The sequence below is a fragment of the Phoca vitulina genome, unplaced genomic scaffold, assembly GCF_004348235.1.
Source record: "Phoca vitulina isolate PV1807 unplaced genomic scaffold, GSC_HSeal_1.0 scaffold50, whole genome shotgun sequence".
NCBI lineage: Eukaryota > Metazoa > Chordata > Mammalia > Carnivora > Phocidae > Phoca > Phoca vitulina.
In genome coordinates, this window is record NW_022589753.1 from 215,933 (window position 1) to 232,466 (window position 16,534).

General features: G+C 53.1%; 1 protein-coding gene across 3 annotated transcripts in view; it reads right to left on the reverse strand.

Moving 5' to 3' along the window:
* PRPF6 (pre-mRNA processing factor 6) overlaps window positions 1-16,534 on the reverse strand; it is a 43,070-nt gene that overhangs the window by 1,838 nt on the left and 24,698 nt on the right. For 2 of the 3 annotated variants that reach the window (XM_032387611.1, XM_032387609.1), the window contains exons 12-19: window positions 11,916-12,038; window positions 7,971-8,092; window positions 6,194-6,332; window positions 4,419-4,538; window positions 3,894-4,070; window positions 3,269-3,402; window positions 2,462-2,553; window positions 1,172-1,286 (exon numbers count right to left, since the gene is read on the reverse strand). In XM_032387611.1, the coding sequence (XP_032243502.1) occupies window positions 1,172-1,286; window positions 2,462-2,553; window positions 3,269-3,402; window positions 3,894-4,070; window positions 4,419-4,538; window positions 6,194-6,332; window positions 7,971-8,092; window positions 11,916-12,038 (1,022 nt within the window). The remainder of the gene's footprint in view (window positions 1-1,171; window positions 1,287-2,461; window positions 2,554-3,268; window positions 3,403-3,893; window positions 4,071-4,418; window positions 4,539-6,193; window positions 6,333-7,970; window positions 8,093-11,915; window positions 12,039-16,534) is intronic. The other variant, XM_032387610.1, reaches the window with a different exon arrangement.

A 16,534-nucleotide genomic window follows, 5' to 3' on the forward strand; every position in this document is an offset into this window, starting at 1 on the left:
TGACTTAAAGAGCACAAACCCAGATAGCAGGTACACAGAACGCCAACCTGGGAACAGCAAAGAGCGACTTATTTACTTTAGCAAAGCTTTTTACGAGGTTTTATGGCCGCCCTATCAGAGTGCCATACATAACAGTCATTCTGGGAGGCGGAAGCCCAGAGCAGGAGGGAGGGGGCCCCAGAGGAGCCCAAGCTGGGCCTCAGGAGCTGGTGGGAAGCCTCGCAGCAGCTGGTGAGGAGGTGTCCTGCAGGACCTAAGAAGTGGGGCCAACGCCACCTGGGCGTACCTCGCGGGGGGGTGGGGGTGGGCAGACTCCTGCTCAGCCAGCAACGGCAGCACACGGGAGCTCCTGGGCCACACGTGCCGCCTCCCCAAGGTGAGGCCTGAGCAGCAGTCCCAGGAGCCCAGCCAAGGCTCTTCCTGATGACCCTCCACCTCAAACACATCGGTCACCTCCCAGCCTCCTCTCAACACACCCAGCCCCCATCCTGCTCTCAGGCCCTCCAGGCAACGGCCACAACGTCACTCAATCTCCCCACGGCCTGAGCTTCCTCCCACACCCCGCACACCACATGCCTCCCCAGAGCCCGACCCAGCCCCCGATACTCGAGCTGGTGGTGTGAGGTCACCGGCTGTCCTCTTGCTCTTGGGATCACGCACCCCAAAGGAAAGATGGTCCCCAGCACATGCATCTCTGCACCCCGGTGGGCTGACTGGGCCTGACCGACAGACCCTGGATTGTCCCTGAGGTCCCCAAGGTGAAAATGTCTGCTTTCTCACTCACACAAGAAAAACAACTTCCTTGCTTAGAGCCCTTTGCTTTGCTTACTACTTCAATTCTGTGTGGACCAACATCAGCACGTTTGCTTCTCACAACCTAGGACACGTGTAGGTGTAGACTGAAAAGTGCCACAGACGGAGAGAGCACTCCCATCAGAAGGAGCCCAGGACGGAGGGAAGGAGGGCCGGGCCCACTGGAAGCTGCCTGTCTGTGGGTCAGGGACAGCCCAGGCCATTGGGGCAGCATAGGTCTGCGTGGCCTCTGCCTGGAGATGTGCCTGCTTTGGGTCAAAGCAAAAGTGCTTTATCATGGAGCTCTGGTGGCCAAGGACCCTAAGAGATTCCATCAGGTCTCCAGGGTCAGCAACCCCACGAGGATGCCCCCACTCACTTGGCCACAGCCAGGAGGACATGGGGGTCATGCTCACACTTCTTCAGGGCATCGACGCTCTTGGTCTTCCTCTGGGGCCTTGCCTCAAGGAAGATGGCTTCAGACCACAGGACACCTGCAATTCAGACGTAAGGGCATAACTCAGACCCCACCTCTGCTTTTAGAAGTGGCCTGTCCATGTGCAGGCTACCCCGAGAGGGGCTTGCTAAGATTCTAACCCAGGGCGTCCCCTGACCATGGCTATGACCTCCCACATGTCTGCCCACAGGGCCTGCCCGCTGCACAGCAGCCCTGATGGCACAGGCCAGACTGTCACAGGCGGTGACTGGGTTGGAAGAACCCCAAACCTACAAGGTTCACTCCCACCAACTCTGTAATTCCACATCCAAGGATTTATTACAACAAAACAATCAGAAATGCTAGTAAAGACTCAAATTGACCAACAGGGGAGTGGTATACTTCCCACATACCCACACTGCTACATTCCACAAAGCCACTGAAAAATTTACTTTCTTGAAGATTTGATGACAATGGAAAATTCTCACAAAACTTTCAGCTTTAGGGGTGCCTGGGTGACTCAGTCGTTAAGCACCTGCCATCGGCTCAGGTCATGATCCCAGGGTCCTGGGATCGAGCCCCGCATCGGGCTCCCTGCTCAGCGGGAAGCCTGCTTCTCCCTCTCCCTGCCGCTCCCCCTGCTTGTGCTCTCTCTCTCTCTCGCTCTGTCTCAAATAAATAAAATCTTAAAAAAACAAAGCTTTCAGCTTTAAAACAAGGCACAACACTAAACACACGAGGACTTCCATTGTGTGCAGTTAACACAGCTGTAATAATACAAATAAGCAAAAAGTAACAATTTCTCAGTAGTGGGCTTATAGATGATTTTTTGTTTTATTTTTGAGTAATCTCTACACCCACCATGGGGCTTGAACTCACAACCTGGAGATCAAGAGTCAGACGCTCCACCGACTGAGCCAGCCAGGCGCCCCTACAGGTGATTTTTAATATCGTTTTTTTTAAACTCCAAATGTGTTCATGCTACACGTACATTTAGATGCAGGGTAAGATAACGGAAATTAAGTTTCAGAAGAAAAAGTAATGGGGGCGCATCAGAACACGAAGTCAAACTCCCCACAACGAGACTGGAGACGTAATTCAAATGTCTGAAAGACCAAGTAGAGCCGAAACTCTGACAAACAAAACACTTTCACAGCACGTTTGAACCCTGAGACCCACTCCCTCAGGAAGTGCCGCCGCCTGCCGAGTCTGGGAAGCCAGGAAGCCGCTTACCGGAGTTGGGGCACTCCTGCAGTGCCTTGGCCATGAGCGTGTTGGCAATGTTCTTCAGGCCTGCACGGTACTCCAGCCTGACAGACTCCAACCTGAGGAAAGGGGCCCACAGGGCAGGTCACCCATGCACGGAAGCCCAAGGACAAGCCTAGCTACAGTCCCAGAAGTTCCTGGGAAGCCCCCGTGGCTGGAGCTCCCTGCGCTGCCAAGCACAGCCCATCCGCCAGAGAAGTGAGGAGGCCTGGGACCCTGATACCATGCAGGTGCGAGTAAACACGTGCAGGACAAGGTCCAGCTGGCATGCTGTCGCCACTGGGACAGTGAGCACCATGTCAGCAGCGCCCAGGACCTGCCCATCTTTCTGGGGTCTCCTCTGGCAACCACCACACTCCAGCTCTGACACTATGAACCCTACGCCGCACCCCTCCGCAAGCTGTTCCCTACGGACAGAACACCACCCTCACCTGACAACTTCGTGTTCATCCCTTAAAGCCTCGTCTAGATGTGACCTCTTCTGTAGGGTCTACCCTCTTGGCTTCATCCACCCCCGACCCCCCACTGTTAGCTCCTGGCTCCCCTGGGCACCTTCTACCAGAGCACAAATTAAACTGCATCCAACTACCCACAGGCCCGTCTGAGTGTCCGGGCTGAACTCTCCCAAGGCAGGAACCGTGCTTCCTCAGGGACAGCACCTGCCACGCTTCCCATGGAGCCTGAGCTGGAAACACTGCTGCACAAAGGAGTCCTCGTGAACAACTGAGGGAGGACAGCCCGTAGGAGGGGTGAGCTGGGTCTGCCAGGACTCACCACAGGCCAGGGTTCTTTGGGTTCTTCAGGCGAGACTTCTCCAAAATGGCCCGAGCTCGGGTCAGCTGCCCAACCTTCTCCTCCAGCCGAGAAAGCAAAAGCCACAGAGGGGTGGAGTGGGGACATTTCTTCAGCTGCAGCCAACAAAGACAAGACAGGGCTCAGCTGGTGTCAGGGAGGGGTTGTGACAGCTGTGGCCAGCTCGTCAGGCCGGGAGAGTAGGGGATGCTTGCATCCAGAGACCTGCCCGTTTCACGTCTGGGTGTGGAGATCTATGTGCATGGCCATGCCGTGCACGCGTGTACGCAGGGCGCGTGCGTGCCGACTACACGGCTGTGCCGTGCCCCAGTGCGTATGGGGAGCGTACACAGCAGCCCTTACGTTAGGTGTGCTGTGACCCACGCTTCACTGAGTGCAGTGCACACAGCTCTGCAGAAGGAAAAGCACAGGTCTGAGTGAGGGGACCAGGGTCTGGCCCTGCTACCACTCTACCAGCTGGGGCCTAAGCAAGTCACTGACCCCTAGGCCTCCAATTCCCATACAAGGGGAGACAAATGGCACCCCAGGGCCAGGTGTTCCATCTGCGAGGGGCAGATCTGAGCTGCAGCCAAGGACACGGGCTCACCCCCTGGTTGTAGGCTTCCCGAGCCTTCTCCATCAGCTCCTCCTGCTCCTCAATCTGCCCCTTCATCATCCACAGCTTGGGGAAGTCCTCGTAGTGCTTCAGGGCCTCTTCACACAGCTCCTGGGCCGCTGCGATGTTCCCCAGCACCCACTCCAGCTTCACAGACTTCATGAACACCTGCGAGGCAGACGCGCTGTCAGGCAGCCCCCGCCCCCACCCCCACCACCTGTCTGGACAGCATGACCACCTCTAGCGCTGGGCCCAGCCAGGACCGGCACCTGCATCAGGAGGACACAGGCTTCACCCTATAGTTCCCCTCAAATGCCATTTGCCCCGCCGTGTTTTACAGACTTTTGTAAGCTGTTTCGCATCCTCTGCAACAAGATGGGGGCCTAAATACACAAACACGTGTCAAAGTCAAGGATGAACCAACAAGCCTAGTGTACCGTGGCTTTAGTGGGCACCTCACACCTTCCTGACGCCACAGGCCCCAGGGACCCCATGAGACCCGGGCAGCCTGCTCACCCGGGCAGTGGGTGCACTGCTCCGCGCCTTGGCCAGCAGCCGCCGGGCTCGCTCATACTCGTTGTTCTCTGACTCCAGCTTCACAGCGGCCAACCAGATCTCCTCGCTGTTGGGGTTGGCCTGGAGGGAGAGAGCAACAGTGTCAGGAGGGGATCAGAACAAAGTGGCCAGGGCTAGGTTACACTTAATCAAAAGCAGCCAGCCTAGGCATGGGGCCGAGCCCCCCTCTGCTGCAGGACAGTGCGATCCAAGCACTTCCAGAGCTAACAGATGACAAAGTCGGGTCCGGCCCAAGAATGCTGACCCACCCGAAAACCAGCCAGCCCACGTTCTAGGCGCCCAGGCAACAACACCGGCAGTGGCAGAGCCATCTTCCCCACGGCCCACTCTGAGCCCCAGGGTCCTGTTAAAATGACCCGGGGGGATCTGCCACACCCAATCCTCTCCCAAGCCTGGTGACAAGGAACCAGCCATCTCAGTGTGTCCACGGGAGCAGGAAAGAAGGGTGCCAAGGGCATCACAGGTGGTGTGGAGGGCTCCCACAGGGTAGGACTGGGCCACATGCAACCCAGAATCCAGCAGACACAGGGGTGGTGTCCTCACGGCCTCCTGAAAGCACAGCCACCCACTGCCCACACTTGCCTGTCTGCACCACAGACCTGGCAGGCAGCCCCCAAGTGACCGTCAGGGAGAGGAGAGCCACCTGGAGGGGGTGTTGGGGACAAGCAGCAATGTCCAGGCAGATGGCAGGAGAAGCTGTGAGCCAGACAGGAGCAGGGCCCTCAACACGTGGCTGTCCTCCAATGGACAGCAGAAAGCCAAAGGCCAGATACAATCCCTCTCGTGGCATTTACTCAAGGAAGGACAGACTTTATTGTTATGCTCGCCAGGGTTCCAACAACAGACTGACATTTATGCTGCACTCAACAGTGTATAAAAACCTATGCTGGGGGCGCCTGGGTGGCTCAGCTGGTTAAGCAACTGCCTTCGGCTCAGGTCATGATCCCGGGGTCCTGGGATCGAGACCCGCGGGAGGCCTGCTTCTCCCTCTCCCACTCCCCCTGCTTGTGTTCCCTCTCTCGCTGTGTCTCTCTCTGTCAAATGGAAAAAAAAACAAAAAAAAACCAACCTATGCTGTGAGCACTGAGTAACCCATGGAAGTGCTGAATCGCTATGTCGCACACTTCCTAAGATGAACATAACACTGTACATTAACTCCCCTGGAATGAAAATTTCACAAAATTAAGTATGCTGCAAACTTCTAACACTCATACTGCCCAGCTCATGACGTCAGCCGTCGTCAGCCTGGCCGGGTGCGACTCCACCCACCTACGAGGCCTGGCTGCAGCCGGTGGCCCACGTGCAGAGTGCAGGGACTGACATTCGAATTTCCACAGAGGAAAGAGGTTGTCACTGTGCTCTTATGTGGGGAAACGGTGTCTGGCGACTGCTGGGGAATGTCGCCTGTTGGGCCTATGTTCTGTGCTCTGGAACACGTGGCCTGTGGTTACAGTGAGTGGCCATGACCACAAGGCAGGTCCACCAGCCGGCCATTCTCCCACTCTTGGAACCCCTCAGGACCCCAGCTGCCTGTAAAGCACCCCAAGTTCGGTGCATCCTGATCACACACATCCCCTCTCTTATGTCAGCTCCCATCAATGAGCAGGGGGAGGGCCTGAGGGCACATGCACTCTGGAGCCCTCAGTCCCCAACAGGCACTGGGCCGGGGTTCAAGTGCACATGCCCCCTGCAGCCCCGCTGACCCCTCAACCCACCTGGAAGGCCAGAGCCAGGATGCTCCTCGCCGCAGGCACGTCCCCTGCCAGCCACTTGGACTTGGCGCCCATAAGCCACAGAACCTCCGCTTTGGGGCAATGGGCCACGGCCCTCTGCAGCAGCGCTTCCAGAGACTCCCTGGAAGACAGGGGGCCACAGTCACCAACAGAGCGTGCGGGGTGCTCACAGCCTCAGCGTGGCTGCTGAAAAGACAGTTACTGCTCCAAAGTTCGGTGCTATAAATGATTTACCAGATTTTACAATGGGGAGAGTGTGGGGAAATCTTTTCTCTTCATAAAGGTTCTAAAATCAACTACTGAAGAGGGTGCTACAAAGCAAGGCATTGTTACGGGGCTAAGCCTGATGGAGGGACTTCTCAGGGGCCCTTTTATGGCCGTGTGTCCTGAGGGGAATGATAACTTCACGGTCTGGGTGACAGGAGACCTCTTTTCATCTGTAACCACAGATCCGCCGATAAAGATTATGACCCAGAACCTATTCTTCGGTATCCAAAGAAATTGTCTTATTGGAAACGAATTATTCTGGTCACTACTGAGCAAGAATCCCGCCAGCCTGGGTGGCAGGTACGAAGCCCCCAACCCTCATGTGGCCACCAGCCCTCTGCTGCAGCACCTGGCACAGATGACCTCTTTGGGCCTCGACAGCAAGACGAAGGACTCGCTCTGTGTGGAGTGAAGCCCGAGAGGGCACACCATGCTTCCCAGACAACAGGAGAACCAGGACCCCAGATCAAGAGCGCCCCACCTCCTCTGGCCATTCCATTCCATGAGTCAGCTGGATGGGAAGGGTGCCAGAGACGGGGAGGGAACTGCCCCGAGACCAGGGACCCAGGGCAGCGGTGTCAGTGAAGCACACCCACAAACCGCAGCCGCCAGGAGAGGCCCTGCTCCGGACCCGGACCGTCACAGGTGAGCCAGCACAGTCATCTCAAAGCATCCCCAGTGAGTTAATTCCCAAACACCAAACCAGACGGCGGGAGTGGGGAGGAGACAGGAGCCTCAGCAACACACATGGACAGACACCCTGACCAGACTGAGATTCAAACACCAGGAAAGGAGAGAAACAGAGCCTCGGGGTGCTCCCAGCAGAAGCCCTGCAGAAATCAGCAGGGCCTGCCCCCCTCGCCTCACCCTAGCACAGGGAAGAGCAGCAGAGGGCCCGGGCAGAGGGTGCACACAGCAACATGGGCCTGGTGCCCCGGAGAGGCACCCCCTGAACACCAGAAATTGCGACACCTAATTTAATCAGCAGTTACAGCCAATAAGGCAGACCCAAAAGGTTTTTTCAATTAAAGAATACAATTAGAGAAAACTGTCAAGGACCTCCTCAGAGCACAAAACTAGCCCAAACCCAAAGTCAGCACAGCTTAAATGAAAACCATGCCTGCCTGGGCCAGACACTGCACCGCCCACACTGCTAAAGCCAGTCCCGCACAGCCGTGGGGCCTCAGCCCCTGCCTCGCCCCAGGCACCCTCGGGCCACCAGGCGCCCACCGGCCCAGCTGCGGGCTCTGCTGCAGAGACACCCTCAGCGTCTCAGTGATGACCTGATGGCAGAAGGAGCCATCAAGACAGATCACACGAGTGCTGCAGACGCCTCCGCCCCGCATCACAGAGAACTGGATCTCAAATTTAGGCCCTCGCCCACCTGTGGGGACGTGAGGTTTAAATTCAGCTCTGCCCAACCTGGAGTCAGAGGGTCGATGTGCACACAGGGGTGGAGAGCGACCCCCGCACCTGGGGCCCAACCACGTACCTGGTGCCGTGGTTCTTCTCGAAGTACGCGGCTCGCAGCCACACGCTCTTCTTGCTGGGGAACACTTGCAGGGCGTAGGCATAGATGGCGCGTGCACACTCCAGGGCGTTATGGGCCACACACTAGAGCAGAGAGACGGGCGTGAGAGCGGGCAGCCCAGCATGGCACCAGAGCAGGAGGCGTGACGGCCTCTGCTCAAAATCACTCAACAGGATGACCCAGTGAGAAAGAGTCCAGGAGAGAGAAGCCCTGGAGCACGGGGACATGAAGCACACGGGGCCTGAGGCTGTGTGCTAGCCCTCAACAAACAGCAGGAACTGGTGCAGACGAACGACAGCCACCAGCCGCGGCTGAGTGAGGCAGGCACGCTGCGCCCACACACCACACATACGGGTTCCTTCTTAAAAATTAGGTGTACTACATACTCCCAATTATAAAGATACACTCATTAGCAATCTGTAAAACACAGGTGAATACAAAGAAGAGAAAGCAAGCACCGACGCATCGAGTGTGAACGGGTGTGGGTTCCGGCGTGAGGGATGGAGCAACTCTGGAGTCAGGCGGTGGGGCTGACTGCACAACACGTGGACGCACTGCATGCACTGAGTCGCAGCCTCCCCAGTGCTTGGAAAGGCAACTTTTAGTATATGTGTATTTTTTTTTAAAGATTTTATTTATGTATTTGGGAGAGAGAGCGAACGAGTGGGGGGACAGAGGGAGAGAGAGAAGCAGACTCCCCGCTGAGCAGGGAGCCCGATGCGAGACTCGACCCCAGGGTCCTGGGATCATTACCTGAGCCGAAAGCAGACGCCCAACTGACTCAGCCACCCAGGTGCCGCAGGATATATGTATTTTACCACAATAAATAATGCAGCTTAAAAAAGAAAGAACCAGTCCACTCAAACAGACCTACCATAAACACATGTTATTCTCTTCGGATGCTGTTTTCCTCACTCAAGAATGATTTTATTCCCCCGGTTAGCATCAAGCAACACAAGAAAACCAGTCACTATTTATGGTGATAACATCTCTAGATGGTCACGACATCCAGGGACACTCACTGGGACAGGCTGAGAGCTGTTCTCACGGAGCCTCACACAGGATGAAGGCCAGCACACGGCACACTCGGACTGCCCAAGAAAACCTGCGGCTCTCCCACACGCTGCAGACTCGGGAACCACTCTCATACCGAAAGAAGTTGTGTATCTTGAGGTAAGTGAAAAGCCACTAGAAGTGTGTCAGAAACAAAGTTTTGCAACAGTGATCATCAAAATGGCACGGATGGAACTAGACAGGCAGCCTCACAGCGTCTGGGCCTCCTGAGGCCACTTCCCAGATTGACAGTCGCATTCTCCAAGAGAACCGCTAGCAAGCCTCCTGCTGTTCAAAGACCACCAGCGTGGAAATGGGTGTGGAGGAGTCAAAAGAGCAGCGACGAAGCTAAGACCTCCTTGTTCAGACTGGGTTCCTCCTTGGTCACGTGGCCTCAATCTGACTCAACCACCACAGAAACCAGGAAGGGCCCTGCCTCAGGCGTGTCCTGACCAGCAGCATCTGGAAAAGTGAGGATTAGACCCCATACGAACCGGTCTGTACCCCTCTCTGTGACTTCTGACCAAGGTCCTGAAGACAGTTAACACGGCCCCCCAGGATCACGGGACAGCCTGCCCAGGGTCTCAGGTGTGGGTGACCTGGGCCAGTCTCCGAGCAGTGGGAGTACCAGGAAAACACTCTGTGCTTCTAAGCACAGAGACTCCAGCTCTTCCTCCACAAGTGCACAGCTCTGTGACAGACAGCCGTGCTCGCTCCGGTACACTTGGAAGAGACAACAAAGAGAGAGAAGATCTGCAACAGCTCGTGGGTTTCTGCTCTCACAATCCACTATCCGTAGGGCAATGCCCTCCACCCCTGACTCCCAGGGCCTCCAGTGCTGTCAAAGACAAGGAAAATAAAAAGAAGTGAGGTGTTTAACCCCACATCTAGAATAAAAAGGAGCTCAACAACCAGGAACTGGGATTCTTTTACGTATTTAGGAAACTTCTTCCAATACAGAGACTGAGCATATTTGTTATACCTGTGTCTCCACGTCACGAAAAGCTTTTAAAAATCATCACGGTTGGCCTGCGTCTGGTCCCCCTAAAGAACCAAGAGTATGGGGCGCCTGGGTGGCTCAGTCGGTTAAGCGGCTGCCTTCGGCTCAGGATCGAGCCCCACGTCGGGCTCCCTGCTCCGTGGGAAGCCTGCTTCTCCCTCTCCCACTTCCCCTGCTTGTGTTTCCCTCTCTCACTGTCTCTCTCTGTCAAATAAATAAATAAAATCTTAAAAAAAAAAAAAAAAAGAACCAAGAGTATATGCACTGTGCACAAGGCCACAGGCCCCTGGAAACGGATGGTGCGGCCAGCTCCTGTGGTCTGGCTCAGGGCACACGCGGCCTTCGAGAGGAGGTTCTGTGAGGCTCCACACAGGGGAGGCCAGCAGGGACTCACAGAACAGAGCAAGGATCCCTAGTCTCTGCTAACGTAAGGAAGCAAATACCCATGTGAATAAGTGACAGAGGAAAGCTCTTCATTACTGTAGAATTCCAGCTGATAAACTCTAATACTACGTAGAAGAAACCATCTTAGAAAAGCGCTGTTTGTCAAATACCACAGTAGTAACTGATACAGGCCAAAAACCTCATTAACGGACCTGCAAACTAGTAGGTCAAAGTTTGACAAGAAACAGGATGTTTAGTCTCAGAGTGCCGCCCCATAAAACACTTATTAATTACAAAGAACAAGAATAACCTTCCAGTGGAAATGCCACTTGAGCTGGTCAGAGTTGAACGGGCACCTAAACCTACCAACACAACCTGCCAGGAGGACCCAACGTCCCGCAAAGATGCAGAACCTCAACCCCATGGTACAGAAACATCACGGAGACCTGAATCAACGGGGCCCCACAAAGTCACTGGCCTGTCCTGACAACAGTCAGCCTCATGAGAAACAAAGACAGACCAAAGCCCTCCTGCAGATATCAGGGCCGCGGGGGCCTGACGATGTCACCCTGGGAAGCTACTGCATCATCGCACAGCTGGGCTCTTCCTTCTGCTAACAGGACACTTAGGGAGGCGATGGGTGACATTTGGGGAAGGTTTGCAAATTACATAATAGTACGGTATCAACATGATTTCCTGATTCTGGTAGCTATGCTGAGATTGTGTAGGAAAATGTCCTCTTTTAAGGAAACACACACTGAAGCACTTAGAGGAAAGGGGCCACCCCCTCCGCAGCACACTCTCACATATTCAAAGTAAGAGATGTGGGTTTGTTGAGTATAACTGGAGGATGAGAAGGCAGGTGTGGCAAAGTGGTTGAATTTGGGGGAGTCTGGGTGAAGGGCATGTTAAGAATTCTTTGTACAGTTTTGCGACTTTACTATAAATCTAAAATTATTTCAAAATAACAACGTAAAAAAAAAAAAAAAGAAGGGCCACAATTAAGGCATTAAATACCTAAAATATGTATCGATTTTGACCCCATGCTCTCTTCTCTGGAAGCCTATTCTAAGGAAATAATCTCAAAGTAGGCAAAAGCTTTGTATGCAAACTATTCTCTGAACTGCAATTTATAACAGAAACCACAGGGGGTGGGGATAGCCCCGATGTGGAGAGGGAAACAGCTGAGAGAGCTCTGTGGGCTCCCACTCTGTACTGGCTTCTGGTCCACAGCACAGAATCAGCTCACCCAGACCGCTGCAGATCAGGAGGTATGCAAAGAGTAGCTCCCCAGGTAAACCCAGGTGAAGAGAAAACTGGATTCCTTACAACTACGTTCAAAAATCAGATCAAAAACACTTTCCAACAGCAGCCTAGGCCCCCACGGACGGAGACTCCAGGCCTCTGTGCCAGACTCACAGCAGCCTAGTCCCCCACAGATGGACTCCAGGCCGTTGGGCTGGACTTACACTGTCAGCATCTTCCATCCACGTGTGCTTCCGATCTTCCTCCTCAATCCCAATGCCAATCACAGCACGCATCACAGCCTGGCAGGTGGCCACACTCCCAGCCTTGTCACACTCCTCGGCATCCTGAAAGAGGGACATAAAACTATAGTCCAGAGCTGCAGGTGCCTGACAGGGGGCGCACTATTCCTATGGGATGAGGACCAAGAGGGCCTCTGCACTGCAGGTGGGGTGTGCACACACGGCTCTGATGCCTGTCGGGCCCCGCCACAGCCCACCCAACTGGGTCTGCTCGTTCACGGGTGTACCCATCCCTGCCACCAAGCAGATACATGCTAGACAAATACCTAAGGACTTAACAAAGCCGAATCTATGCACTCAACAAACATTACATAAGCACCTACTGTGTACAAAGTACTGTGGCAACTCAGTGGCTGTAAGAGGTTCCTACACAAAAGAAACTTCCCAAGTAACAGGAATCGAGACAAGTTCACAAACATTTGTATCCATTGGTCTGAACGCAGGATTCAAAATGGACAAAAGAAAGACATATTCTAACCAAAACAGACGGGGGATGGGAGTGGAGGAGCCTGGCACACAGAAGGTAAGAAAGAAACCCAGAGGAAGGACCCACCACAAGGCTGTCCCGTCAGGCAGGTGGGCAGGTGGACCCCAGGAAAGCACTGGACTTTAGGAAGCAGATCTCAGGATGTGCAAAGAAAAGACAGTCATGGTTCTACAGCTGAGACGCAGAAATGTGTCACTGAAGTCTCTTGCATGCCAATTAGGGAAGGACCAAAATGCAATTGAGCAAAGGACATAAACACACAGTTCTCCAGAAAACAAAACTACAAGTGACTTTTAAACATCGGAAAAGAAGCCATTCTTATTTTTTGTAAGTACATTTTATACACATCAGATCAGTAACATCAGAACATGTGCCAACACACTTGTATAGCAAAGGTGGGGACATAGACACTTGCACACGGCTGAGGAGCACGAATGGACAAACCCCCAGAGGGCAATTTCAAGTTCTCCATCAAAATAAAAAGTGTATCTATTGACCCAGCAATTCTACTTTAAGTAATCCATCTTAAAATACGTTTCCATACGTGCAAAACAACCTACATACTGGGACACTTTTATACCACTCTTTGCAACAGAAAAGGGTAGAAACCACCCTCTTCTCTCTACTGAGAAGAGACTTATGATAAGTGGTCAGGGCAACAGGGTGCAGGAGACATGCTGGACATGCTGACCGCAAGAGCTCTGGGTTCTACTGCAGTGTGGCAGGAAGGCACCCGGAGACTTTTAAACCAGAGAATGAGTCATATAATCAATCTTATTTTATTTTTTATTTATTTCATTTTTTTTTTAAGATTTTATTTATTTATTTGACAGAGAGAGGGAGAAAGCACAAGCAGGGGGGAACGGCAGGCAGAGGCAGGAGGGACAAGCAGGCTCCCCGCTGAGCATGGCGCCGGACACGGGACCCGCTGAGCCACCCAGGCGCCCCATCAATCTTATTCTAAAAGGGCCGCCCCGGGAACGCCTGGGTGGCTCAGCCGGTTAAGTGTCTGCCTTCGGCTCACGTCATGATCCCAGGGTCCTGGGATTGAGTCCCGTGTCAGGCTCCATGCCCAGCGGGAAGCCTGCTTGCCCCTCTGCCTCTGTCTGCCACTCCCCCCTGCTGGTGTGCATGCGATCTCTCTCTCTCAAATAAATAAGATCTTTGAAAAAAAATAAAAAAATAAACGGACCGCCCCGACTGCTGGATGGAGCATCAGCGGGATATACATCAGGAGTCACTGCCACGTCCAGGAGAGGCTGTGTCTGGCCGAGGATGGCCACAGCTGGTTGACAAGGAGTACCTGGACCAGGGATAGATGGGAAGACAGACTCAAACTGCTCGCCGAGGTGAGCCAGGCCGGACTGGTAGATTTTGTGCGGAAAGCAGGAGATGCATCCTGGACACATCAGGCTGTGGTGCTGTCACGTGTCCCAGGGGGATGCAGGGCAGGAGGGGAGTGATCCAGGACGTGGGGAGCGCCCAGAGCAAAGTCCACATTTGGGGGTTCCTGGCGTGGAAGCTACATTCCTGACAATGTGGGAAGATGAGATCACCACAGAAGCACAGAGAAGTCTCAAAAAAGGGCTGAGGGCCAAACCACCAAGGGATTTAGATTACAAGAGGAGAAAGAGAACCAGCAAAGGAGGCAGAAGAAGAGGCACCAGCGAGACAAAAGGAAAACATGCAGACGTGGTTCAAGGGCGCAGGCGGGCTGAGCCGGACCTGCCATGGAAGCTCCTGTCTGCAGCAGGGCCGTGGGTTCAGGGCCCGGACTGGGCTCCACAAACAATGGGAAATGGGAAGTAAGAAGGCAAGGGTAAAACGCATTTAGCAGAGTCTGGTACACAGTGGGTGCTCAATAAATGGTGACTTGCTCAGGAGGCAAAACACCTGAAAGTCGTAACACTTCGCAGGACACCACACACACAAAAAAAGTAAGTATCAACCTTAATACGACTGAAGTAAAACTAATGTACATTCAGATCCTTTTCATTACGTTCTAGTAGAAGTAGAAGCAAAACACGAAATCTGAGGAAAGTTTTAAAAATTCTAGCTCATGCTATACTTCTTTGCACACTGGTAGTCTCAATGAAGAGTTTGTAGGAGGCTGGTGTGAGAACCAGCAAGGGGAGAGGACACCATCACCTCTTGCAATCATCCGTCCTGACAAGATGGAAACACAGACAGCAGAAGAGATGGACTCACTGTGGCCAAGCAAGTGTGTCCCAAAAGGGTGATAAGGACTGGGAATTGACAGGTGGGCATTTCTGGGAGCACAGGATTCTCAGCTCTACTGTGTGCAACACAGTTCCCAGGGCTCAAAGGAGACCGAGAAGGCACTCAGAGAGCTGGAGCAGCAAGCCCTGGCAGGTGCACCATCAGCCTCCAAAAGCCCTCAGAGGACCAGAGAAACACTGCTGACCCAGCCGGAATCCCCTGCTCCTGAGACAACCACAAACCCAGATGACGATCATGAAACGGAGGATGTTTTGAATACGTGGAACACAGTGGGGAACAGAGGGGTGTGATGACTGAGACGCAGAAACAGTCAAAGGGAACCCCACGTGGGCCCAGCTCACTGCTTGGAGACTTTCCAGGCCACGGTGCAGGGAGGGGGACCCAGGCAGGGCCAGTGGAGGCAGAGCCGAGCCCTAGGAGATCAAGGAGCATCCAGTACACAGGACCAAGCACCAGAGAGGAAAAGTGCAGCACAGAGAGAGAACCCTGGCGTTGTGCTCTGCAGAGGGTCACCTGAGAGTCTTCACTGAGCACCAAACACAGCATGAGTGTTTGGAAAGAACCATCCGAAAGGATCAGAGCAATCCTCGGAGCTCACAGGGGACCAGGAACAGTGCTTGTTTCCACTAGCCTGACTGGAAACCCCCAGGAGAAACAGGTCACTGGGCAGAGTGCACAGAAAGACCTTACCTCCATAGGACAATTAGCTCTAAACTGTCCCACATCCACCACTGCTGGGTCCGACCTAGCAAAGCAAGAGCCAAAGGGTCAAAGTGCCTCCAGTAATGCGCTGCACCCCCACAGGGAAGTCTAGAATATTTACAGGAACGCTACAATACCAGCACCCAGCAAGGGAAAAGTCACAATATCTGGCAACAAATCAAAGATTACCAGTTATGCAAAGAAACAAAAAAATGCAACTTGTAACGAAAGGAAACGTAGCTATCAAAATCAATCCCAAACTGACAAAGACGTCAGAGTTAGGAGACAAGGACACTAAACCAGTTGTTACCACTGTGTTCCATATATTCAAAATATCAGGTAGAGGCAGCAGAAAATCTAACATTTCACGTTAAAAAAGTGAAAGACAGTTTTTTTTAAAGATTTGTTCATTTTAGAGCATGAGCGAGAGCGCGTGAGCGGAAGGAGGGGCAGAGGGAGAGGGAGAGAGAAAATCTCAAGCAGACTCCGCGCCGAGCGCAGAGCCCAACGCAAGGCTCGAACCCAGGACCTAAGATCATGACCTGAGCCGAAACCAAGAGTAGGGCACTCAGCTGACTTGAGCCACCCAGGCACCCCAATGAGAGACATTTTTCAAAGACCAAAATTAAATTCCTAGAAATGAAAATGACAAGATCTGAGGTAGAAAACCCCCTAGATGAGATAAAAGGCAGATCAGATGTTATAGAAGAATAGACTTTGGGGACAAAGCCATAGAAGTGATCCAAAATAAAATGGTGAGAGAAAAAGAATTAGTCTTTAAAACATGATCAGAGCATCAATGAGCTACAGCACTAACACCATATTCAACGAGATACTTTCCCCTAAGATCAGGAACAAGACAAAGATGTTGGCTCTCCCCATTTCTAGTCAACACTTCACTAGAGGTTCTAACCAGGGCAACTAGACAAGAAATAAAAAGGCATTCAGAAAGGCGGGGGGGGGGGGGGTAAGATTATAATAGGCAGATAGCAAAATCCCATAACCAGAAAATCCTAGAGAATCCACGAAATCTATTATGATTTAAATTTCATCAAGGTCATATAACACAAGCTCAATAATAAGAAATGAACTGTATTTCTATACACCAACA